This window comes from Chenopodium album, chromosome 12 (assembly GCF_948465745.1).
Source record: "Chenopodium album chromosome 12, dcCheAlbu1.1, whole genome shotgun sequence".
Taxonomy (NCBI): Eukaryota; Viridiplantae; Streptophyta; class Magnoliopsida; order Caryophyllales; family Amaranthaceae; genus Chenopodium; species Chenopodium album.
The window spans coordinates 48,953,849-48,981,553 of NC_137845.1; the positions used below are offsets into that span (position 1 = coordinate 48,953,849).

The following is a 27,705-nucleotide window of genomic DNA, read 5'->3' on the forward strand; positions in this document are numbered from 1 at the left end:
TCCTTTTTCAATTGTTTCATTTTTTCTATTTCATTTAAAGATAAGTAGTTATTTCTTATTGAGGGGTTACTTCTAGGGGTTACTTAGGTTCCGTTTACTTCACCTTATTTTTGCTGAACCGAAATTATTTGTACTGAAATGAAATTATTTTTGCTGAACTTAAATTTATTAAACTGAAATTTTTTTTTTATTGATTTTCAGTTATATTTCTTCTTTAACTTTACTGATTTTTAATGAATTAATATTATTTTTAATGAACTAAACTTATTGTTACTGAATTGAACTTATTTTTGATGAATTAAAATTATTTTTACTGAATATTATTTTTAAGGTCAAGTGAACAAGACCTTACTTAGGGGTTACTTGTAGGGGTTACTTACTTAGTCGGTTAGCCCGTTTTTTGTGTGAGAGTAACCCTTGAATAAGTAGCCCCTATAATTTACCCCTGACTAAACGAGTAACCCCTGAATAAGTAACCCCTATAAGTTACCCTTGATCAAACGAGTAATCCCCTATAAGTAACCCCGGCCACACAGTGTGGTAAGTCACATGCAAAAAATTGTAAATCTTCTTTAAGTTACTAAGTTTTTACCAATTAAAATTTATATTTACTTTTTTTTTTAATGAAAAAAAAATTTATTATTTTTGTCAAATTTAATTATTATTTTATCGGATTGATTTAATTTTATTAAATTTAAATTATTTTTACTAAATATCGTAAAGAGAACCGGACTTTATAACGTCAAAATTCAAATTTTGGATTTGTCGTGGTTTAGTCAATCAAGTTGAAGATTTAATTAAATTCAGCAAAAATAAGTGAAACTGCTGCAATGTTTGCATATTGCCATATATTGGACTATTTTTATCATTTGGCCAATTGGCTGTTTGGGGTTCAAAAAGTAATCTGTTAAAGCTTGACTTACGTAGAGCATGTTTTTACAGACCTAAGATGGAGTTTAAGACTATTGTATTGTCAAGGTGTCCGTTGCCAAGAAGAGTTTTGGCCCAGAATTAGGCCCAGCGCAATCACTAAATCAAAAATAGATCACTTTTGTTTAGCTTGGCCAAAAAAAAAAAAAAAAAAAATTGCATTTCTTATGGAGCATTTTCTCCATTTTTTTAAATCGTCGCATTATTCACACATACTCCTTTGATCGTCTTTAATTTGTGATTTATGCGTTAGAAAAAAAAATATAATTACGTGGAATTTTATTAGATTCTTTTCAATTTACACCTTAATATATTAAGCGCCTGTTCACATTTACTTAATTGAGCTGAACAGAACTGAACTGAATTATGAGAGAGGGAAATTAGGAGCTAAACTGAACTGAACTGAATTGAACTGAGCTGAAATTAAGTAAATGTGAACAGGCCCTAATTTTTTATAATGTTTACTAAAGTGTAATAATATCTTTGTTTCGCTATGACAAAAACTGATAAATTTGACATATAGGTGCCCGTTTGACCATCATTGAATAATATATAAAATTAAATAATGTTGGAGATTTGGGAAATTCCCATGAAATTAATACCTAGTAGGGGTTGGTATTAAGGGATGGGTGAATTTGAAGAGGGATAAAATGACAATATTGTCATTAATGAAAAGGGTGTGAAAGAAATATTAATAAGGGTATTTCAATAAATTTGTTATTTATATACATTCCTATTTTACTACCAAACTAGGAAATTGACATATTTTACCAATTCCCAATCCCATTCCCCCTCTCTATATCCCCAATTCCCATCCCCACATACCAAATATCCCGTTATTGTCAAAATTTTCCCAAAGATTTGTAATTTGGTGTATTTGAATTTATACTGAAAAATGAATTATTCTTGTATAATTGAGAAGTTGTTGTGAAATAAACTAATAAAGGGAATAAGAAAGAAATTGGGGAGAGATATATCAGTCTATTATTTCAATATATATATATATATATATATATATATATATATATATATATATATATATATATATATATATATATATATATATATATATATATATATATTTTTAAGGTGAAGAGAACAGGGCCTTAGTGTTTTCTAAGAAAATCCTAACTATTGATTTGTGTGTGTGTGTTTATATATATATATATATATATATATATTAAACACACACACACAAATCAATAGTTAGGATTTGTGTGTGTGTGTTTATATATATATATATATATATATATATATATATATATATAAACACACACACACAAATCAATAGTTAGGATTTTCTTAGAAAACACTAAGGCCCTGTTCTCTTCACCTTAAAAAATAATATTAAGAAAAAAAAATTTCAGTCTAGTAAAAATAAGTTCAATTCAGTAAAATTAATTTCAATTCAGTAAAAATAATTTCAATTCAGCAAAAATAAGTTTAGTTCAGTAAAATTCAGTTTTCTTACAGAAGAATTATAATAGAAAATCAATAAAAATAATTTCATTTTAGCAAAAATAATTTCAGATCAGTAAAATTAATTTAAGTTAGTAAAAATAATTTAAGTTCAGCATGTTGGGTTTCGATGAGTCCGACTCACCGCGGAAATAAAATCCAAGCCCAAGAACAAACTCAAAATTAATATAACAAAATTCATAAATAACAAAAATAGAGAAAAGACTAAATTACCCTTGTAGCGTGCTTCGCTCACTCGGACGGAGCTTTTACTTGAGAAAAGCCGATCCTCACAAATGGCAAGGACCTCCAACGAAAGTCCACCCACAACTCGACCCGACCGGTCCGATACTTGGAGGTTAGCCAAGTCCGACCAAAAAGACTACCCAAGTAATTATTGAGCTTATAGGTTTTCTCTCAAGTGGAGATGCCTAATTGAGCTCTTACTCAAGTGAGTTTTCCCATATCCCAAGTTGGATATTTATAGGGAAACTCAGTGAGAAATCCACTCTCCCATCAATGTGGGAGAGTAGGTAAAATCAATTTTCTCCTTTTATTTTTAAATCAAAAACAAAAGAAAATAGCAAACAACTAATTAATCAACAAGTGGCACACTTAGAGGAGGGGTTAGGTAAGGACCACAAGGGAAAAGGGAGGACCAAACTTGATCCCCAAGGCTTGAGAAATTCGGCCCTCATGCTCCACTTGCCCCAACCAGCAGTTGCCACGTGGCAGGCTAAGCCAGCACCCAAGCAGCCCCTAGCTGGCGCTTGGTGTGCGGCCGGCTGCTGCTAGTGTGGTTGGTGCAGCACCATGCGCGCCATGCTGCTGCTAGCTGCTGCGGGCTGGCGCGCCATGCGTGCTGGCCCTGCTGCTAGCTGCTGCGGCATGGCTGCTATGCTAGCACACCATGCCCACAATGCTGCTGGGTGGCTGCGGGCTGCCACACACATGCTAGCATGGCTTGCTAGCCATGTGCTAGCAGCCTTGCTAGCCATGGTGCGCTAGCACACACCAGCCAGCCTAGGCTTGGCTTGGTGCACTTGCTAGCCACCTTGGCTATACCAAATGCCCCTAGGCTTCGGTTTGCTCGGGGCATTCCGATGCTAGGGGTATTTTGGTAAATTGTTAATTTATTAGTGATTTTACCGTCTCGTCTTTAATTAATTCGACTCGACTTACGACGCTCGGTTTCGACGCTCCAAGCTCGATTTCCGACGTCTAAATATTAATTACTCGAGCGAATCATTAATTCCTTCCGAATTAATTCGTCGTGTCGGATCGTTAGTTGCTTGGGTGTGACCTGAAGGGTTCAATCAAGATTAAGCTGTAATATTAATTATGCATTAATATTACAGATCGGAAGCGGCCTCCATCTAGGCATTCCGATCACTTGAACTTACTGAATAAATAGCTTTTCAATAGCTCCGAACCCTCTATCGGAATAATACACTTGTTCGAAGGACACCATTCCTATCACAGCAAATATAATTTTGTTTCAGTAAAAATAATTTCAGTTCAGCAAAAATAAAGTGAAGAGAATAGGGCCTAAACCCTAAACCTAAAATATTTCAGAGTGTATAAGAATATAATAGACATCCATACAACATTTCATAACAGAAGTGGAATTTTTTATTTCTAAAAACGTTGATTTTAAGTACTACGTCGTAGTAGTTTTGATTTGTAAAGTCAATGAATAACATGACGTCTACTATAGTATTAATAATAACGAATTAACCAGAAGTCAAAAACTGACCATCTGTGCTCGTAAGTAAAGTTTAATTTGGTATGATTCTTTGGAATAATACTATTAATGTCAACCAACTTTACTCCCACCTAAGAAAAATGTTTGTCAACCAGCATGACATACATAATAATACAATGTGAATCCGTGTTGAAGGTTGGGGTTTTTTTCTCCCATCCTTCCCTTTAAATATTTCGATCATATATTACAAACTTTCATAAGTGGTTAGCAATACCGTATGATCAACCATTATAGGGGTTGTTTCGTTAGTGACTTAGTGTTATAAGAGTTACTCGGTCAGTGTTACAGGAGTTACTTTGTTAGTGACATAGGGGTTACTTGGTCAGTGTTATAAGGATTACTCGAACAATATTACAGGGGTTATTCGATCAGTATTATAGAGGTTACTTTGTTCCGTTTAGTACAAGTGGCCATATGGTGTGGCCAGCCGCACACAAAACGCGCTATTCCTATGGGAGATTTTTCTATGTGGTTCGCTACACCGTATGGACAGGGTTACTCGAGTTATTCGGTCAGAGGTTACTCATGTGGCTGGGGTTACTCAAGTTACTCGGTTAGGGGTTACTCGAGTTGCCGGGGTTACTCGAATTACTAGATCAGGGGTTACTCGAGTTGCCGGGGTTACTCGAATTACTTGGTTAGGGGTTACTCGAGTTGCCGGGGTTACCCCTGACCGAGTAACCCCTCGAGTAACCCCTGACAGAGTAACCCCTCGAGTAACCCCTAACCGAACCCTCAAGTAGACCGAGTAACCTCTGACTGAACCCTTAAGTAACCCTTGACCGAGTAACTCGAGTAACCCCTTAAGTAACCCATAACCGAGTGACTCGAGTAACCCCTGATCGAGAAACTCAAGTAACCCCGACCACACGATATGGCCAGCCACATATAAAAATTTGTATTTATTTTTTTGTCTTCATTTCAAACTCAAGTAACCCCGACCACACGATATGGCCAGCCACATATAAAAATTTGTATTTATTTTTTTGTCTTCATTTCAAACTAAATTAAGCATTTCTAGATCCTCAAATTATGTATATACGCACGCACATAAGTTTCTCATCCGTTTTACATTTACTTGGGTGATGATTGCGGCAATTAAATATTTGTAATACATTATCTATTTTATGTTGACATTTTTTTGGGCCTGGATTTTTTAAATTGTGATTCTCAATTCCTAACATTGACCTCAAACCCTCAGTACATCGCCAAGGCTTTGACATGCATGTCAAACCAACTATAACCAAACTGAAGTCGAAATTTGTTTCCATTGATTACTTGTTTCCTTAATTCATACTCTAATAGTTCATTAATTAATACTTCCGAAATAAGGTTAAGTTTAGTGGTTTTACACGGTTAATAAGGAATATAAGATAGCGAAAAGCAATGTTTTGTCCAAAAAAAAAAAAAAAAAAGCAATGCTCAGATGTTTGTGTATTTCAAATATATACATATATATATCAAGTATTAAGATATTAATTTACTTTGAAAGTTAGAATTTTTGCATTATTGTGAGTAAGTAAATATTTCTGTAAATAAGAATAGTTTTATTGGGAGTTTGCAAGTATTTTGATGTATGGGGATTGCATGGAAATTATGTTATGTACGAGAGAATTGAATGAGACTAATATGTAAAATAATAGTTATTTTAATTTTGAAAATTATTGAAACACGATCATTAAAAAGTAACGCCTAAAATAATCAATTAGTAGTTCGTGGAGGCGGATGTACCATGCGCATGGTACATCTATTCCAAAAAAAAAGCAGAAAGAACATTGTATAGAGATGTAAAAAACATTTAGCTGAAATGAAAAGAATATTTAGTTAAAGTGAAAAGAACATGTTATAGAATTGTAAAGATTAAAGAACATATATTTAAAGTGAAAAGAACATATTGTTAAATGTAATGAGCGTGATAATTTCTGAGTGTCTATTTTAAAAGAACATGAAAAATATAATAAAAGAACATAAGAGATATAAAAAAAAGAACATAGAGCTACTAATAACAATGAACATAACACTATCTTATAAAGAACATCATCTTCAACCTTTGTCACATTATTCTCAATTTCAAAATCCAGATTCATCAAATTTCAAAAAAGAAAATAAACAATGTATATTATGATTACAAAATATTCTAATTTAAATCTAAAATAACACAATTAATGAAAAATAAATACAAAATTTCATTCAAAATTACCTTCGATTTTTTATTAACAAATCTACATATTCACCTTCATTAACAATCACTCCATTAACAAACAATGATCAAAAGCACCACGAAACTTGATCTAAATGCGCAACCATCGTCTTCTGTCAATAAAATTCCTTTTTCATTATAAATTTTCTATTTCTCTCTCTAAAATTTTTATTCCTCTCTCTAAAAAATTCAAACAAGTGAAATTAAAATATGAAATAATATACAAATTTCTAAATTGAGATTGGGAAATAATTACCAAAACTTTTCAATTATGAAACAAATAATTCATTTAAAGATTGAAAAGCTAGATGTTCTTTAAAAAAATACTATTATGCTCTTTCTGTTTTTTTTTTTTTGTTGAATAAAAATAATATTCATTACATTATATTATCATGTTCTTTATTAATATTACGGATGTTCTTTAAATATATATATATATATATAAAGAACATAAAGCTGGATGTTTTTTTTTTTACAAAATAGCTATATGTTCCTAACAAAACAAATATATGTTCATTACAAAACAACTATATGTGATGTTATTTATAAAATAGCTATATGTTCTTTATAAAAAACTATATGTTCTTTACTGAACAACTACATGTTCATTCCGTTTTTTTTTTAAAGAAAACTGGATGCACGGAGCATGGTGCATCCGCCTACAAGAAAAAAATTTCATAAAATAACAAACGTAACCCTCTTTCAGATATAGGAGTAAATATCTTTGCTTAATAAAGATCATTTTCAAATTATAGGTACAAATGCCCATTTATTACCATTTGTTTATTTGGGTTAGAACTGTAAATCATTATTCAATTACAAATCAACATTTGCTCTATACTTTTGATATTTTATTCTTCTAAGTAACAAGTCTTTTGTACCATATTGTTGTTTCATTATATAGTTTTGCTTGAGGGAAGTTTAATACTCGTGCGATTCTACTAGTAATGGTTTGGTTGTAATTATTTTTTCTTTATTACATTTTGAAAAGGTAGAATACCATTCAATATATATGTTTCATAAGAAAAGTTGCATCTATCAGATCATTATCAACCAGCATTAATGTTTACAATCCAATAATTCATCTCAAAATCAAAATAACAATTCCTATATACAACACAATCTAAAAGTATTGATATTTTATATGACCCACCAAAAATGCAACTAGTAGAATAAAGTCAAAGATCTCAAACCTTACCTTACATATACTCTGTACATGTTACTATGTTAGTCATCAAGTATACTGATATTATTCAATTTCTACAATCCTACCTGCCTAACTTCACCACACTACAAAACACTAAATATATACCAACCAAACACTAACATTCATCAAATTAAAACCCCTTAATTTATGCATCCTTTCTCACATACATGGCTTGTTTTTCTTCTCAATCTTCAACTTCATTTTCTCTCTTTTCAATTTAAGCACTAATTCACAAACAAAATGATGAAATTTACTGCTATAATTTACCCTTTTCTTGCTGTAATAGTTACCCTTTTAGCTGAAGAATCAAAGGCAGCAATTCCTCAAGAGCTTCTTAAAGGGTTCACAGTAACACCAATTCCAACAGTAAAGAATTTCCAACCACTTTTGAGTGATTCAAGTGGTAATTTCTCACTCAGTTTTCTCCGAGTTAACCAAGATCAACTAGCTCTCGCCATAGTCCATGTCCCGTCTGGTGTGTCCCTCTGGCAGGCGAACTCGGCCGGGTTAGCTCGATGGGGTAAACCGACTCGATTCGTTTTCAATGGTAGCCTTGTATTTAGTGATCATGATTCAGGGGTATTTTGGTCCACGAGCACTGATGGTGATAGTGTTGTTCTAAGTAGTGCACCTAACTTGAGAATTTTAAAGGGGAAGTCTTCGTTTGTTTTATGGCAAAGTTTTGACTTTCCCTTTGATACCCTTGTGGAAAATCAGAATTTCACTTCTGCCATGTCATTAGTTTCCTCAAATGGGCTCTATACTATGCGTTTAGGTTCTAACTTTATTGGCATGTATGCCAAGTTCAAATCTACAGGTTCAGACCCGGATCAAATGTACTATCGGCGCCGTGCTTTACAAGCTAGGGCTAGTATTGTTGAAGGGTCGGGGCCCATTTTGGTTCGGATAAGTTCAGAAGGTTTTATGGGGATTTACCAAAATGGGTCCACCCCTGTTGACGTGGAAACCTTTAATAGTTATGAGAGGTCTGTATCTGGACCTAGGAGAGTTAGTATAGAAAATGATGGGAATTTAAAAGGTTACTATTGGTCTGGGTCAAGTTGGGTTTTAGACTACCAAGCCATACCTGAGACATGTGATTTACCCAGTCCGTGTGGATTGTACGGTTTTTGTAAGCCAGGGGTTGGTTGTTCGTGTTTAGACAACCAAACCCAGGCCCATACTGGGGAGTGTTACCCAAAGCAAGAGGTTGGGGACTTATGTGAAAGTAAAGTGATAAAGTTTCGGGAGCTACGGAGGACAGGTGTCGAGCCCCCATACAAAGAACTAATGGCGTACACCAAAACGGCGTCGTATGAGGAGTGTGAGAAGTCATGCATGGTAAATTGCACCTGTTGGGGAGTGTTGTACAACAATGCTTCTGGTTTTTGTTACAATATGGACTACCCTATACAAACTATTTTGGAGGTAGGGCATGACAATAAGATAGGTTATTTTAAGGTGTTGGAAGGTGCAAGAAAGAAAAGGGACCAAAGATTGGGAATTGGTATTGGACTTTTATGTGGAGCTATTGTTGTGCTTGGATTAGTCGTTGGGTTTGGAGGTTACAAGATATCAAAGAGGAAGAAAAGAGTTAAAAATCGAATCTTGGAGGATGAAAATGTTAATGCTTCCGGATCATATAAAGATTTAGGGTCCCCTAGTTTCGGATCTGTTGAATTAAGTAACAGATAATACAATTAATTGACTTTAGAATTATTGTTTTTCCTTAGTTATTTCTATTTGTAGGATAAATATTTTGCAATTTTATTTTTTCAATTTGGCTTGAAAGGTTACATTGTATAGGAATTGTTTTCCTTCATTTAGGGATAGACTTTTAGATTGGAGTACAAATTGCAATTATTGTCTATTTACAATGAATCGTTGAGCATTTGCACCGTTTAGGAACCTCGGAAATCATGCATTACATTTGACTTTGTATCAAGTTGAGACAATTATATACGGAGTACTGATTTGAATATTCAGTCTCTTTGTGTATTATGTTTGATTTTATTTCCAATCTTTCAAATATTTCAGCCATATCTTTAATTTCATTATTATAATACAAATGCCATGTGTAAATAAATATTCATGAATCAAAGTCATGCATATTATTGAAAAATCGAACAAACATGCATATGGAACATTTGGGAAATGATTTTAGATAAAATAGAGCCATAGAGGATATCTCGACTAATTGTTTATTTATGTACAATTATGATGTGTTTATATTGTCTATATAAACTTATACGTTAACTGTACTTTACAAGGTATAATCAGTTATACAGTGAAGATTTTTGAAATCTATCACAAGAATTGCGGATCGTGACTCGTGAGGGAGCTGAAGTGGAAGTCATGGAGTAGTGGATCTTGTCGTTTTAGAAGGATCACACCAATCAATTGATATACTTGGTAATAATCATTGGTAGAGGCACTTAAAAAAGTAAAGTTAATCACACATGCGGGTTATGACGCATGTAATGACGATATTATTTTCGTAGTCTAGCAAAGTGGGTTGAGATCGATAATAATAAAGTAAATTAAAGATAAATGGGTCAACCTAAAAAATGGATAGTCGTTGCCCAACTGCTCTCTTCACGTTGGTTTCAAGTAGATATTCAATTTCCTCGCAACTTGTCTCAACATTTGGCCTAAAACTCTAGAAGAGAATTGAAGTTAAACCTTTCATAAATTAATGTTTTGGGGTTTTATTTATGGCTGACCCACTTATATTTGGTGGCTGCTTGGTGAAAGGGATAACTCATGAATGCTAGTGTGTGTGGATGTTTGATATGTAATGAATTTGTTCTATTAGTGTTTATGAGTGATGACCTTAGGCCTATGAAGCAATTGTATAAAGCATATACCTATGTTCAATTATAGACGTGGCGTGTTGTGTCTGTATTCTCGAGGACGGATTCAAAAAATTATTAATTGTAGGGGAACGAAAATTTCATTTGACATTTAAGGGAGCAAGTAAAGCTTTAATTTGTTTTCAAAAAGCATCTTTATGTTATTATTTTTCAAATTTGAAAATTGGGGCGTGTCGAGACTCCTACTAGTTCATCTTATGTTTTGTCCATGTGTATTTCGTTTACAAAACCAAGGTTAAGAAATCTATTAAAAATAGACTTGATGGGATTTGTTTTTGTTTTTAAATTTTTAATTTTTTTTTTTAAATTATTAAAAATTAGAATAAACCTATTAAAATCCAACACGTGGCAAAAAAATCGAAGAAAACCGGTTACCAAAACAAAACGATCAAGGATTGGTATTAGAAGAAGATTACGGTGAAAGGTGGGATCATTTTGGAATAATCGAAAGGTGAGATTGTTTTTGGAAGATGGAACAAAGGTGAGATTATTAGTTTTCATTTTGGAAATTTTGTCAGAAACCTCTTTTAAAAGCATTTTTTTGTGAAAAACCTCCTTATAAAAATATTTTTGTGAGATCATACCTTAATCAAATTTTTTTTTTACAAAATCATACCTTTTGACGGAAAACGGGGTCAAACCCCGTTTTCAGGTGTTGACTACCCACGTGCATATCATGTGTTCAACGGAAAACCACCCAATCTTATATTTCCCCAAATTTTCCCTCGAATTACTCTGTTCCTCTATATCCCTCTTCAGTGTTCTTCCCTCTATTTCCAATTAAACCCAATTTATCCCCTTTCATTACTTCGATTTGTGCAAGGATCTTCAATTAAACTAGGTAATTGTCGAAATTTGGAACTGAATTTATGTACATTCGGGTTAATTAAGAGTTAAGGTTAATTCGAAAAACTAGGGTTCTTAACTTGAATTTGTTCCCTAATTTTTTTTGTTTTTGCAGCATGATTGAGGGGGGGGGGGTCAGAAGTGTTGTTGTGGTATTCCTGTTGGTGTTAGGACCTCATGGACGCATGAGAACCCTGGAAGGAAGTTCAAAGCTTGCAAATTTTACAATATCTTGGGAGCTGCTTTCCTTTTCATACCCATGTCAAGGAAATGCAAGGACGAATTCAATTAGCATAGTTCTAAAGTAGGTAGTTAACAACAAATGTAAGAAAGAGAGAGAAATTTGAGACTTACTCTTTTGGGAAGGCAGTAATTCACCACAGGGCATTCAATCCCAACCTGCCATGGCAGAGTCGCAACAGAGAAGAGTAATGAAAGGGGATAAATTGGGTTTAATTCGAAAGAGGGGGAAGAACAGTGAACAAAGTAATTCGAGGGAAAATTTGGGGAAATATAAGATTGGGTGGTTTTTTTGTTGAACACGTGATATGCACGTGAAACGCCTAAAAACGGGGTTTGACCCCATTTTCCATCGAAAGGTATGATTTTGTAAAAAAAAAATTTTGATTAAGGTATGATCTCACAAAAAAATTTTATACGGAGGTTTTTCACAAAAAAATGCTTTTATAAGGAGGTTTCTGCCAAAATTTCCTTTCATTTTTCCTAGAAGAAATTGACCCTGATTCAATTGTTATTAATGATAGAATTTTTTTTTTTTTTAAGAAAAAACTGATTAGTGCATTTATTTAGAATAAGCCAAAATATCAGAAAGTACATACGGAGAGATCTCCAATGGACAATAATGGTGTTCCTACACTTGCTCAACACCAAATGACACTAATCTAGCAAGGTGATGGGCAGCATAATTCCCATCCCTTTTAACATGAGACCAAGGAATAAAATTAAAACTCGAACAAAGATCTAAAACATCATCAAGAATGTTATCTATATCTGTGAGGTAAGTCGAAGCCTTGTCTAAGCGGTCCATCACTACTCGAGATTCCGACTCCAATATAACATCCCTTAGCCCATATCTCTTCCCCAACTTGACGCCAAAGAGGAATGCCATACATTCTGCTACATCAATAGTTTAGGCCCCTCTCACTCTTCTAGTTCCTGCGAAGATCACCTCCCTTTTTGCATTTCTTGCTACTGCCCCGAGTCCAACCCAATTCCCCTCAATAATAGCTGCATCACAGTTGATTTTAATCAGCTCACCTTGAGGTGGAAGCCATACCTTGCTGCTCTTTTTGCGTTTCTTGCACCTGCCTCAATAAATGCTGGAAGTATACTTCTCAAAATTAGAAACCAGATGATGTACTCTCTCCAGCATAATTAGGTGAGGGATTTACTGGTTATTGAACACAAAGTTGTTACGCCTATTCCATATTTGCCATAGCAGCGCTGCCCCAATTTGTTTCTTCTTGCTGTTAAGCTTTTCCCATGATAATAACAAATCTAGGAAGCTGAGGCCATCACGGTGTTTGATCAGGTCGCTACATCCACTCACATTCCATAAATCCTGAACATCAAAGCAGTCAAGTAGAGCATGATCAACCGACTCTTTTTCATCGCACCAGGGGCAATTGTAATGGTCAATCATGTGATGCTGTTTCAGAAGAGCTTTGACAGGGAGGGTTCCTGTACACGCACGCCAAAGGAAGTGGCGCACTTTAGGGGTGGTGTCAGCCTTCCAAATTTCCACCCACGCCTTGTGGAACGCATCCAAATCACAAGATTTTCCAAGGAGGTAAGCTGATTTAACTGAGTATATGCCATTGTTAGTGAAAGCCCATGACATACTATCACAAGGGGCACGATTACTAATGGGAATAGATAAGATGCATTGCTTATCATACTCGTTAAAAGGTCTCATTTAACAACTTCATATTCTATTCACAGCAGTCCGGGAGCAGAAGATCTTTAACAGTAGTAATATAATCCTTCCTAGGTGAACTGATGAATCTTCCTTTATCCCCAACAATCCAAGGATCTTCCCATACGTTAATATGAGATCCATTTCCCACTCTCCAAAGCAACCCTCCCTTCATAAGAGCCTTCGAACTCCAAATTCTTCTCCAAGAGTAGCTACCATTCAAACCCAAAGACCGACTCAAGAAAAGACGAGTGAGGAAAATATTTGCCTTTTATTACCCGGGAAAATAGAGAATCCGACTCCTTAATTAAGCGCCAAGCCTGCTTCCCCAAAAGAGCTACATTAAAAACCTCCATGTCTCTAAATCCAAGACCACCAAGACATTTCGGCTGACATAAGTAGTCCTAACTTTTCCAGTGGACTTTCTCATGAGTAGTTGAATTGCCCCACCAGAAATTCGAAGAGAGCGAGTGGATCTCGTTCAAAACCCCCGTAGGAATCTTGTAGATCCCCATCAAATAGGTGGGAATATCTTGGATAACAGATTTTATCATGACTTCCTTCCCGGCTTTAGACAATAATTTCTCCTTCCACTCTTGAAGCTTCTTCCATATACGATCCTTAAGGGCTGCAAACACTAGTTTTCTCGACCTTCCGATAATTGTGGGGACTCCAAGGTACTTACCATGCTCTTCGACTTTCCTCATATTCAACAAATTGATCAACTCGGATTGCATCAAAAGATAAACACCTTTGCTAAATGAGACTTCCGATTTTTCAAAATTGACTTTCTGTCCGGAAGATGCTTCATACAAGTTGAAAATCTCAACAATTTTTGTGCATTCCTCTCGGTTAGCTCTAGCAAAAATTAAGCTGTCATCTATAAAAAATAAATGAGAAATAGTCGGCCCTTTTCTATTAGCCTTAGCCCCATGTAATGTCTTCTCCTTAATTGCTTTGGAAATTAGGCTCCAAAAAGCATCTGCCGCCATAATAAATAAATAGGGAGAGAGTGGGTCGCCCTCTCTGATCCCCCTGGCAGGAACAACTTCTCCACAAACAGAACCATTAATGATGAACAAATAAGTGACTGTCAACACACAGCTCATAATCAAGTTCACCCAAGAAGCGTCAAACCCCATATTTAATAACAGACTCTCAAGAAAGGACCACTCCACCCGATCATAAGCTTTACTCATATCAAGCTTAAGAGCAATCGAACCTTTCCGACACTTACTCCTTTTTTTCATCGTATGAAATAACTCAAGTACAATCAGAGCATTATCTGTAATCAGTTTACCCGAAACAAAGGCAGATTGATTTTCAGAGATAACTCCCGGGAGAATTGATTTAAGCCGTAAAATAATTACTTTCGACACCAACTTATAAATAACATTACATAATGCAATCAAACGAAATTCAGTCATAGAAGTTGGAGAATTTACCTTTGGGATCAAGGCTCCCATAAATAGGAAGAAAGGCCATTCAAGATACTGCAAACATGACCAGCTATATCATCTCCAACTATCTGCTAAAATTTCTGGTAGAAGATCGCATGAACTCCATCAGGGCTAGGTGCCTTACAAGGATGCATTTCCGAAAGATCCCCATAGATTTCTCCTTTAGTAAACGACATCAGCAACTTGGCATTAATCTCCGGAGAAATAGAACTGCGAACAACATCTAGCACCCTCGTACAAGCATCATTAGAAGGCTGGGAAGTAGAGAAGAGATCTTTGTAAAATTCTTGTACTATGTGCTCAAAGTCCTCATCATCAGTGCACCAATTCCCATCCTTATCAAAGAGCCCCTTTATTGTATTTTTCTTTCTCCTTTGCGATGCCTTGTGATGGAAGTACTTGGTCTTTCGATCTCCATCTTTAATTTCTGAAACACGCGAGCGAAGATACCAATAAGCCTCGTACTTATCATGTAACTCATCAATCCTCTTCTCAATATTGGCACACTTCTTCAGGTTTGCAGTAGTAGGCGGCATACTTTGAAACTCTCGAAGAAGCTTCTCGGCATCATCAATTTGGCCTCCTAAATTCTGAAACTTCCTTCCACTCCACCGTCTCATAGCCCCCACTATCAACTCCAGTCTCGCAAGCATACTGCTACCCTCCGAATCCTTCCAAGACTTCCTCACAACCTTCTTACATGAGCTGTCGAGTAGCCATCCCGTCTCAAATTTAAAGGATTTCTTACCCTTCTTTCTCTTGTGTTGAGGACGTTTTTGTCTAACAATGATTGCAGCATGATCATACTTGACTCTAACCAAATTCTCAACAGTGGCATCGGGAAACATAGAACACCACTCGTCATTCCCACAAAATCTATCAAGTCTTTCCCTAACCACATAGTTCTCCGACACACCCCTCTCCCATGTGTATCACGGCCCCTCATACCCCAAGTCACGCAATTGACAATCCTCCAAAGTATCTCTAAAATCGGGAATAGAGTACCGCACATTATCAACACCACCAGCTTTCTCATCATAACTTAAAATTTCGTTAAAATCGCCCCCACCAAAATAAGACCCACATGAGAAGAGCAAAGTCTTCTGAGGAGTTCCCAAGTCTTATGTTTATTTGTCGACTCAGGCCATCCATAAATCCCAATAAAATGTACACAACATTATTAGCAAAAGTCACATCACCACAAATGTGGTTTTGAGAAAACGAGCAAAGAGAAAAATTAATATTATTACTATTCCAAAACAAACAAAAACCTCCTGAAAAACCTCTACTACTTACACCAAAAGCACTATCAAAGCCTAACCTTGATTTTTTAAGTTCGGCAGCAACATTATTTATTTTAGTTTTAGAAATAAAAACAAGGTCAGGGGCCAAAGAAGAGCACCGCTTTCGTAGAGCTCTGACTGCCCGAGGGTTACCAAACCCTCGACATTTCCAACATAGGGCACTCATTGCTCTTCGCGGGGTTGGAGCACACCAACACCCGCTACTTGTAGAGTTAAATTCTCCACTAGGAAGATTTTTTCCGCCTTCATCCTCTTATCGCCTCCTTCAATCACTCTATGGCTACTAACATCCTCCATAGTTCTTTTCTTGCTTTTGCTATCTATCATCATGTCCTCAGGTTCACTGCCACATAGCTTGGACTCATCACGTGCTATTCTCTTCCATCCCTTGGTAGTCTTCGGGGAACCTGTTGACTTAGGAACAGTAGTATGGGGAAGATCCAACACTTCAGCTTTAGGATCAATTGTGTCATTCGCCTCTTCAATGTTCTGCTTCTTCAGTAAAGTCTCATGGGAGCTCAGGGCATGGCTTTTGTCTTTCTGCTGATGTTGCGGGGTGACATGTTCACTCACACTTCCCTGAATCTCATTCCCATCCCCTTGGGATGTATAGTCAGAAAAACCTGTAACACCCCCAAATTACTCTCCAATAATAATTATTATAAAATATGATTTAGAGAGTAACTTAGGGATATTACCGCCACGTGATTACGTAAGGCTTAACAAAGACTTGCAGCGGAAGAAAAGTACTTATCATTTATTATTAATAATAATAATAGTTTTGATACACTTTCGAAGTAACTAAAACATTGATAATATGTTTACTAAATTAGACTAGGTGATCACCGCCCATTGTTCCCAATGCAGCATATAATTCATGTTGTCTGATCGCCATCACCTATCTACTCATCATTTATGATAAGTAGGGCCAAGCCAAAACAAAAGAGAAATACGTATTAGCCAAAATGCTAAGTACATACAAATGCCAGACTTGTAAAATCCATTTAGTTAATTAAACATGCTTTCGAAAAGATCCGACTTTAATAAATCATAATTTATTCAAACCACTCCTGAATAAAAACTCCACAATCGACATCTTTCAAAGATAGCTCTGAATAGAATATAATATGGGTTCAAACCTCATTTTTGCAAATCATTTTTCCACCTAAGAGTGCACACCCCCCAAGCTAGTAACTCATTTACATAGTGTTATTAAGGGGAAAGACTAGGTCATACATAGCCCATAATCTTCAATTTTATCTCCGCATAGTGGGAGTCATAAATCTAAAATCCAATAAATAAATCCGATAGATAAACCTTCCATTATCCCATACTCGGGATAATTCGAACAATAAAACTTCCTTTTTAAACATTTTGAATATCAATAGAAGTTTATAATCAACCATATAAAATATTTAACATTCAAGATCAACAATTAAAAACATGTTTCACCGAAATATATTTCACAATCATTTAAACATGGTTTAAAATGTAAATCACGTTGCATATAATAGTCACTTTATAAAGATCTAGCCACGTGTACGTATCTCGATGCTTGCAACAAGCACGATAATCTTAATTACGAACTTGAAATTCCTACTACAATAAACATAAGGTCCTAATCAAAAACTCTTCGACCCATATCACAAGTACTTAAAATATAGACCCTTGACTTAGTTGTGCACGAGCAATTAGTTTAAATCTTATAACTCTTATAATACCATTTATACTTTCAAAGTTTCAAGAAATCTTCTTAATATTAAGAGGTCAAGTTAGTCGAAATAATAATAGTAGTAATAATAACAATAATAATAATAATAATGAGAGTAGTGCATATATGGATGTATGTAGTACGTAGCCACCATATATGGTATAGAAGTGATGATAATAATAATAGTAATAACAACATAATAAATAGTAGTAGTAGTATGAATAGTAAGGTAATAATTGATGAAGATAAAGATTGGAAGGATTGGAATGTAGTAGTATCATATTTGTAGTTGCAGTAGTGGTTCATCAATAACAATAATTATAATAACATGATACATACATAAAAATAGGAGTATGTAGTACGTAAGGTAGTAGTAGCATATAGTTGGAGTGAAATTGAATCATCAACCACAATAATAATATTAATAATAATCATGAATAGTAGTAGTACTTAAATTAGAGGTAGTAGCTAGTTATTAGTATTAAAACTAGTGGAGATTAAGTTAAGAGATGAAATAATTAAGGAAGAAGTAAGGAGTGGATGGTGTCACCTTTGGTGGTCGGTGGCTGTCCGTAGGCGGTGGTCAGATGGCGGCAAGTGATGCTCGTGGTGATGTTCATGACCACTATATTAAAGCTTAGAGAAGGTGAATATGGAGAAGGAAGACAAAGGGAGGAGAAGATGGTATGGTCATCATGCATGGCCTCCATCCATGGCTATATATAGCCTCAACTTAGGCACTATTCCAACAAATTTCATTAATGTTGTCGACCCAATTAATGCAGCCAGCCTAATAAATGTTGCTGGCCTAATAAATACAGTTGGCCCAATAAATGTAGTATATATAAGGGTTGACTTGATTACGAAAGAAGAAATAATTTGGTACTCGGTAGTTTGACTCGGAAGCAAAATACTGAAGGTTGGAAATCCGACAATTTTGAGTTGACTCATATAATTAAATCCTTTATTAAACGTAATAAAATTATCTTTGTAAAATCATATATGGACTTAATTTTTGTATAATAAAATATTTTGGAAAAATCCATAATTAATAATTAGTAAACGACTTTAAAAATACGGGTATTACAGTACCCTTCAGATTTTTATCTTTAATGTCGAGCAAAGCCTTGTGACCAGGGGAGTCAAAATTGAGTTTTCGAGCAGGCTTTGACCGGACCAAGTTTCACAACACTAGAGTCTTCATAACATGGTCGTAGATTGTTACTACTTTCTGACTTCAGTTTACTTAGTAGCAACTTCTCCTTCTCTATGTCTGCTTCAAAGGATTTAGGTCTCTTTCTAGGCGAACCTCTCAAGAACGGACCATACTTGTACACCACCTCAGACTTCGCTGCATCTTCTTTGCTAAAATACTGACAGTCACGTTCAATATGGTTAAGACGTCCACAATAGAAGCAAAACTCCATCAATCGTTCATACTTAATTCCCACCCATTTTGACTGATTTTCCCCTGTCGCTATTCGAACTCCTCTTCTCAACGGTTTATAAAGGGCCAGCAGAACCTTAATTCTCATTGCTTCACCCCACCCAATCGGATCAGTATCATCAAAATCTAAAAAAAACCCCATGCTATCGCCAATCACTTTCGCCATGGCCTTAGTCCTCCTATTAAAAGGAACATCATCAAGTTGAATCCAAAACGGAGAGCTCGTGAATTCAATGTCAGAGGGTTGTTTATCCCCTTGAATTTCCTTGAGAACCAAGAGTTTGTCATCAAAGAACCAAGGCCCCCCTTCTAATACTCTCTTCTTCGTTGCTTCACAAACAAACTGGAAAATAAATAAGTTTGATTCCACCATACGAACAACCACATTATCCTTCATTCTCCAAATTGACATTAGGGTTCGCTTAAAAGCTTCAAAATTGAAGGATTTCGAAGTCAGTAATTTCCCAATTAGCGAAAGGGAAATCTGGGTCGTAGTATCCTCATCTTCCACCACGCTAAGGTCACCACAAATAACTGATTCCTCCTTTTCTGTCAGTTTAAATTTCTCCAGATCCTTCGCTAAATCATCCTCCATGATATCGAAAATAGAAAATTAGATCGCAAAAACAATTCGCTGAGGGTAGATGAAAATGAAATCCCTAGATTGGGGATGAAACCACCAGTCTACGAGGAACCCTAGGTAGAGACAACTTCCTTTTGCGTATCGTTGGGGTTTTCACCAAAATCGAATTTATTTATCTCTAGGATTAGCTTAACACCGACATATAATGTGTAATCGGAGCATCGATAGATTCAAAACTCTAATTTTATACTTCGTACCACGATGTGATATTAATGATAGAATTTTAATTAGGAAAATTTGTCAATTATTGTCTCAAAAAGAAGATCTTTGTCAATTACTACCCCTAAAAAAAGTTGTTAATTACTACCTCTAAAATCGATTAATTGTACCGATTACTAATGACATTATTTTCCGGCCAAATTATAATTAGTGACTTTTAAATCCCAATTAATTAAATAAACCCTAAATTATCACCTATCCACCTCCACACCACTGTTGCTCTACCTCCGGTAGCCCCATTCCCTTATCCCCACCACCAAAAATTCCCCTTTCAATTCCCTAGCCCCACCACTCAAAAACCACCCTTTACCTTTCCCCAATCACGAAACCCATCCCATCCCCTCCCCTTCCCCAACCCCTGATTATTGCCCTTTCCCCTTCTCGCAACCCCTGAAAATTGTCTTATTCCCATCCATAACCCTCGATTGCCACTCCATCCCCTTCCCTAAACCCTGGAAACAGTCCTCACCCCTTGCCTAGCCCCCGATAACAGCCCATTCCCCTTCCCTAGCCCCAATAATTGTCCTCCACCCTTTCCTTAGCCTTGAAAATTGCCTCTTTCCCTAACCCCAAAACCTCATTCCTTAGCGTTTATGGTGTTCGGCGGTGGAGTGGGGATGGGCTCATGGTGTTCACCAGGCGAGGGAGGTGGGTTTTTGGTGTACAACCGGGTTGGGGGGGGGGTTTAATTTTAAATTAGGATTAAGATGACAAATGACGTCATTAATGAATTAATTTGCCAGAAAATCCACTTAGGTAGTAATCATTATAATTTATCACAATTAGGGTAGTAGTTAACAACTTTTTTTTTTGTTTTTAGGGAAAGTAATTCATAAAGGCCCCCTTTTTGAAGTAGTAATTTACGAACTTTTGTTTTCAATTATTCTCAAACTTAATGTTGATTTTTATAAGAAATACATTGATTTTTATTTTTATTTATTTATTTAAGTATCTTGTGACTAACAGGGGTTACTGGGTTAGAAATGTTGTTTGGATAAGAAATATTCTAAATTTAGGTGGAGAACCACATGAATATAAGGGTTGTTTTATGATTATTGATGTTTATGTTGGTGAAAATATTGAGGTTAATACTTTGATTTATAAGCTAATATTGCATTTGTTTGCTGTATGCATAGAAAACTAATGGCGGTATACCGAGGATTTCACTATTCATACTGATTTAAATTTTTTCAGTGCGAATTTAATTGAGTATGATAGTTGGTATGGAGAAGTTCTAGTAGAGTTCAATTTTGAGATTCTCAAAAGTTGTATAATGGAATTTAAATATAATAAAAAATCTATGGGACAAACTGAAACATTGTTCAATCAATATGTGTTTTCTTTTGTAAGCATACACATTTTGATGAAATTTTTTTATCAAATTGCCCCGATCATGAAAGATCAACAAAAGATCATTAGATTAAATGCTTTTATTAATAGGTTATCTGAAATTGGGAGGTTATGAATAAGCTATGGACATTATATAATTTGGAGTTACGATTTGAATGTCTCTAAAATGTATAAAATGCCCAGATTAATGATGAAAAGCATGCGTAAAAAGTGATTAAAGTTTTAATGTACGTGAAACATCATGATATTTTAAAGAAGAAAGACGAAAATGCAAATAGAAATTCTCGAATTAAATTGAAAAGAAAATTTTTAGAAAAATACAAATTTGTGAATAAAAAGCCAAACAAGAATACAATTGTGGACAAAATTAATTAATAAAATATAAAACGTTGCATGAAACAATTTATATTAAAATAATTTATAAATTGACAAATTACACTACTAGAAAAATATTTATTTGCTGTTATTAATTTGCTGTTGTAGGGAATATTTCAAGCATCTTACACTTGAGCCCCACTGTGATCATACACTTAAGTATGGTGGCGTCCAAAGGGAAGGAAGCTAGAGTAAAAGAGTTGCCAACAAGTTTTAGGAACTTGTAAACCGTTCACAGGGTGAAGGTTACACCCTTTCACGATCCTTGAGATCTCTAACTCCATAGTGGTCTGGAATCATGACTAGATATTCGGGGATGAAGGTACAAATCCAACCTAAAAGAGATTGAACCTGCCCTAAAAATAGGCCTCTACTTTATTCTTCTCATATTCATGTGGGCTTTCTAACTAGCATACAATTAATAGGTTAATCCTAAATCTGTTTATCTATGTTGGTTGAATATTAATGCACAAACAAATCTATTATTGGCGATCACTTGAATTATAATCATATTAACCTAAACAAGATTATTAATTATCTTATTGAGCGTGATCATAAGTACAAATTTCCTTTAAACATGCATAAAAGGCGTGATCAAGCAATAACAATAATAATATAATATCAAGCAACATAACAACAACAATCATCATCATAATAATATTCTCATCAAAGCATAATAATATTCACAAGATCCTAGGCATGATACTAACAAGATTAATAACAAATCCTAGCATGTCACTAAACAATAAAGATCAAAGCTTTATCCCTAACATGATACTAACATGATATTAGAAAGGAATAGGAAGCAACCTAAACATGATACTAGAAAGCAATAAATAACATCCTAGCATGATACTAGAAATTAAAAATAATATAAGCATGATTTCTATATCAAAAGAATAACAAAGTAATCGAATTACTTACTTCGATGCCTCGTATCTATTTCTAATAACAAAACACACGCGTTAATAACTTCAATGAAAATATTAAATCAAACAATTAATTAATTGAAATAGGGATTTCGGACCAAACCCTCAGAAATTATCAACCTTTCACGTCTAGGGCGAAGGCAACTTGGAACTTTGCTAGGTGTGTCTAGAACTGGTGAATGCGGTATTTTGTAAAAGGGAAAGGCTAGAAAGAGGGAAAAAGAATAAGCTTCTAGCTTAAAGAGAGAAAAGAATATAATTAGATGATTGTTGGTAATTATTGATGAATAAAAACGGGAAAATACGACCCTATTTATAAGAAAATAGTCCGGAATCGATAGAATAGAGTTAGAATTCGAATCGGAATAGAATTGGCTCCTGTCGCGTGCGACAGAGTCTGTCGCAAAACGACAGGGATCACACATGGCGACAGGCTCTGTCGTTTGGCGCTGGGACAGTTCTTTACGGATTTTGTTTTTATCATATCTTTTGATGCAGAAGTCCAAATAAGTCATATAATATGTCGTTGGAAAGATATTGAAGTCTAATTTCCATCAAAATTAGAATCAGATTAAAATCTTTTTTAGAATAAAAGATATGACAGAAATAGTGGAAGGGTGTCAGTTTTGGATAGAGTTTTGTATTTCTTTAATATCTTTTCCGTTATATCTCGGAATTAATATTATAATATATCATTGGAAAGATAATTTCAAGATCTATCCAACAATATAAGTTTGGATAAAGAGTATGAGACACAAAAATAATATCTGAACATCTTCCATTTCGCACAGAACAAGGACTCTCAAAAAGAGAAGTTTTATTCAATTCCGAATTCTTTGATCTTATCTTTTCAAAAAAGGATAATTAAGATCTTTTAGAAATTTATAGAAGCTTCTAATAAATCCTAATTAGTTTAGGAATAGGATTAAACCTTTGGACCCTCCACATGATCATTGGGCCGTAGGTAAAATCCGCTTTGGGCCCAGTTTAGTATTTTGGCCATAACTTCCTCATTATTCATCGGAATCGGGCTTATAATATATCATTGGAAAGGTATTTTTAAACCCCATCAAAATAAACCATTATTGGACCCTTATAATGGACCAAAATAAACTGGACTTGACGTTATCCATAAATAGAGTAAGAAAAGAAATATTTTCAAAAACAGAAAGAAAGATTTTTATTAAAAACTAACACATCACAAGGCTTTTTACACTTCACCTTATTCGATAATCAAATGACGTGAAAAGTATTCATCACTGGGTTTGGTTTTTGGGGAGACATAATTAGGTGTTTAAAGCTGTGTTTTTGTTAAAATGCTGCAAATTAAAATGAGTTTTACATGTACATAAATCAAAAATATTAATTTGCAGGGTTTTTGTATAGAGTACGCTGCAAATCAATATTTTCCACCCTTACCCTAAAGCCTCTCATCCTTACCCGCCCTAATTCATTTCACTCTCCCTCCCTCTTTCAACTTTCTTCTGCTTCAAAGTTCAAACTTCTACTCGCCTCACTCTCCACCACCTCACTCTAGAACCATCACTAACCGTCTCCTCCTCCGCCTCACTCTCTACAGCCGGTCGTCGCCGGTGCGTAGCCTCACCATTGAAGTGTAGGACGAAACCTTAAACGAAGTCTTATTTTAAATCTTCCATTAAAGTGTCTTTTACACACCATTGATGCATGCAAATGGCGTCGTCTCTTTCCCCTCTTCTCTTCATTGAAGTCTTATTTTGAATGCTCAATTGAATTGAAGTGTCTCTTGTCCTTTATGAATTCATCGAGTGTCAATTTCACAATCTAGGTAAATACTTTTTTTTTTAAAATCATTGAGTATCAATTTGTGTTAGTAGTCATCAACTATCAATTACACAATCGTTTGGTTGAAATACGAGTTACTGAAGCAAAAAAAAAAAAAAAAAAAAAAAAAAAAAGAAAAAAAAAGACTCATTGAAGCAAAAAAAAAGTCTCATTTTGGGTTAATTTTTTCGTGAGTTGGCTCGTTCTAGGTTGTTCTAGGTTTTAATTTTTATGAATTTGCTGCTTCTGGGTTGTAAGAATTTTTCGTGAATTTGCTCATTGCAGCTTGTTCTAGGTTTTAATTTTTATCAGTTTGTTGCTTCTAGGTTGTTTTGATTTTTTTCGTGAATTTGCTCATTCTAGCTTGGTCTGCTGCTTCTGGGTTGTTTAGTAATTTTTATGACTTTCCTCAATCTAGCTTGTTCTAGGTTTTAATTTTGGAAAAATTAGAAATAATAATCCCAACTTTCATCAATTTTTCTAGAATAATCCCAACTTTAGATTATTCTGGAATAATCCAAATTTTGGGGGTTGTTCTTTTTCTTTCATCTCAATTACCGGTTACCTATTAAAAAGGTTAATTTCTTTTTTTTTTAATTTTTTTTATAAATGCCACGTGTCAAGAACTAATTAGCCAAAAAAATAAAATTAAAAAAAAAAATTTCAGAAACTCAGCCCCAGCCCATTGCCCATCGAAACCCCAGCCACCACAATCCCACAACCCTCCTCCCGCCGTCCAGCTGCCCCTTCTCCTGGAAAACCCTAGCCGTCCTTCCCCCTTGAACCACCACCCTTAAATTTCCCTTGAAACTCCTAAAACCCACCATGAACACCCTCAATTGGCGGCGGGTTTAAGTGGTTTTGAATTTTAAAGGAGGCCCAGGTGGGTTTTCTGGGTTTCGTTTCGATGGAGGTGGGTATATAGGGTTGTAGAAACCCAAATGTGTCTTCCCAAAACCAAAACCAGTGATGAATACCTTTCACGTCATTTGATTATCGAACGAGGTGAAAAGTGTGAAAAGCCTAGTGATGTGGATGTTTTTATTAAAATCTCTTTCTTTCTGTTTTTTAAAACATTTCTTTTCTTACTATATTTATGAAAATAGCCAGTCCAATTTAGTTTGGTCCATGATAAGGGTCCAATAATTGTGTGGTTGGGTTGGGCTCGAAAAGAGCTTTCCAACGATTTATTATAAGCCCAATTCCGATGAATAATGAGGAAGTTATGGCCAAAATACTAAACTGGGCCCAAACTGGATTTTACCTATGACCCAATGATTATGTGGAGGGTCCAAAGGTTTAATCCCATTCCTAAAATAATTAGGATTTATTAGAAGCTTCTATGAGTTTCTAAAAGATCTTAATTATCCTTCTTGAAAAGATAAAATCAAAGAGTTTGAAATTGAATAAACCTTTTCTTTTTTAAGTCCTAATTCTATTCGAATTTAAAGACGTTCAAAGATAGTCAGATATTATTTTTGTGCCTCATAATTTTTATCCAAATCTTATATGATTGGATAGATCTTGAAATTATCTTTCCAATAATATATTATAATATTAATTCCGAGCTATAACGAAAAAGATATGAATGGAATACGAAACTCTATCCAAAACTAATACCCTTCCACTATTTCCACCATATTGTTTTATATAAAAAAGGTTTTCATATGATTCAAATTGGGTTGGAAAGTAGACTTCAAGATCTTTTCAACGACATATTATGTGACTTATTTGGACTTCTAGATCAAAAGATATGATAAAAACAAAATCCGCAAAAAAACTGTCCCAGCTCCAAACGACAGGTCTGTCGCCTGGCGCTGCTCTTGTCGTCTGGCGCTGACTCCTGTCATTGGCAACAGGAAGTATTTTATTCTGAATATGAATTTCTTTGATCCCGTGCTATTTTTCCTATAAATAGGCGTCGTATCTCCCCGTTTTTAATAATTCACAACAATCATCTCTCTCTATTCTCCCTCTAAAAAAGCTAGAAGCTTTCCTTCTCTCTCTATTCTTTTTCTAAACCTTCCCTCTTACAAAATTCTACATACATTAGCTCTAGACACACCTAGCCAATATCGAGGTTGCCTTCGCCCTAGACTTGAAAGGTTTGATATTTCTAAGGGTTTGGTCCCAAACCTTATTGCAATTCTTTGATTAGATTTACTGTTTTGATATTTTTCCTTGAAGTTACTAACGTGTGTATTTTTTTTATTAGAAAGAGATACGAGGCATCGAAGTAAGTAATTTAATTGCTTTATTGCTCTTTTGATATAGAAATAATGCTTAGAGAATTTTGTTGATTCCTAGTATCATGTTAGGATGTTTTATTGCTTCCTAGTATCATGTTTAGGGTTAACTAAAATTTCTAATATCATGTATATTTTATTATGATGCTTCCTATTTCTTTCCTAATAGCATGTTAGTATCATGCTAGGGATAAAGCTTTGATCTTTATTGCTAAGTGACATGCTAGGGTTTGTTATTAATCTTATTAGTATCATGCCTAGGATCTTGCTAATATTATTATGCTTTGATATTGAGAATATTATTATTATCATGATGATTGTTATTATGTTGCTTGATATTATATACTATTGTTATTGCTTGATCACGCCTTTTATACATGTTTAAAGGGAATTTGTACTTGTAATCACACTTAATAAGATAATTAATAATTTTGTTTAGGCTAATATGATTATAATTCAAGTGATCGCCAATAATAGTTTTATTTGTGCATTAAAATTCAACCAACATAGATTAAACAGGTTTAGGGTTAATATATTGATTGCATGTTAGTCAGAAAAGCGCACATGAATATGAGAAGAATAAAGTAGAGGCCTATTATTTAGGGCAGGTTCAATCTCTTTTAGGTTGGATTTATTTGTACCTTCATCCCCGAACTTCCAGTCATGGTTCCAGACCTATTTGAGTTAACGATCTCCTGGATCGTTAAGGGGTGTAACCTTCACGCTGTGAACGGTTTACAAGTTCCTAAAACTTGTTGGCGACTTTTTTACTCTAGCTTCCTTCCCTTTGGACGCCACCATGCTTAAGTGTATGATCACAGTGGGGCTCAAGTGTAGGATGCTTGAAATATTCCACACAAGGGTTTTCCTGGGTTTCGGCGGAGGTGGATAGATTTCGACGGAATAAGTTGAATATTTCTTGGGTTTCGTGGGTTGGATAATTTTGGTTTCGAGTTTCGCCAAGGGAGGGTGGCTGGTAATGTGGGCAGGTGGAGGTTGAAGG

At 35.0% G+C, this 27,705-nt stretch overlaps 2 protein-coding genes and 1 pseudogene across 2 annotated transcripts; 1 reads left to right on the forward strand and 2 right to left on the reverse strand.

The window, feature by feature from the left end:
- The first annotated feature begins 7,529 nt into the window (after positions 1–7,529).
- LOC145572499 (PAN domain-containing protein At5g03700 pseudogene) lies at positions 7,530–9,356 on the forward strand (annotated as a pseudogene).
- Positions 9,357–12,150: 2,794 nt separating this feature from the next.
- LOC145571254 (uncharacterized) lies at positions 12,151–13,215 on the reverse strand. The gene is made up of 3 exons (XM_081630319.1): positions 12,692–13,215; positions 12,469–12,604; positions 12,151–12,384 (listed from the first exon to the last, which is right to left on the reverse strand). The coding sequence occupies exons 1-3, from the start codon at positions 13,213–13,215 to the stop codon at positions 12,151–12,153; spliced, it is 894 nt and encodes a 297-aa protein (XP_081486445.1).
- Positions 13,216–14,746: 1,531 nt separating this feature from the next.
- On the reverse strand, positions 14,747–15,523 carry LOC145571255 (uncharacterized). Its single transcript, XM_081630321.1, has one exon. It carries the CDS (start codon positions 15,521–15,523, stop codon positions 14,747–14,749), a length of 777 nt encoding a protein of 258 aa, XP_081486447.1.
- Positions 15,524–27,705: the final 12,182 nt, after the last annotated feature.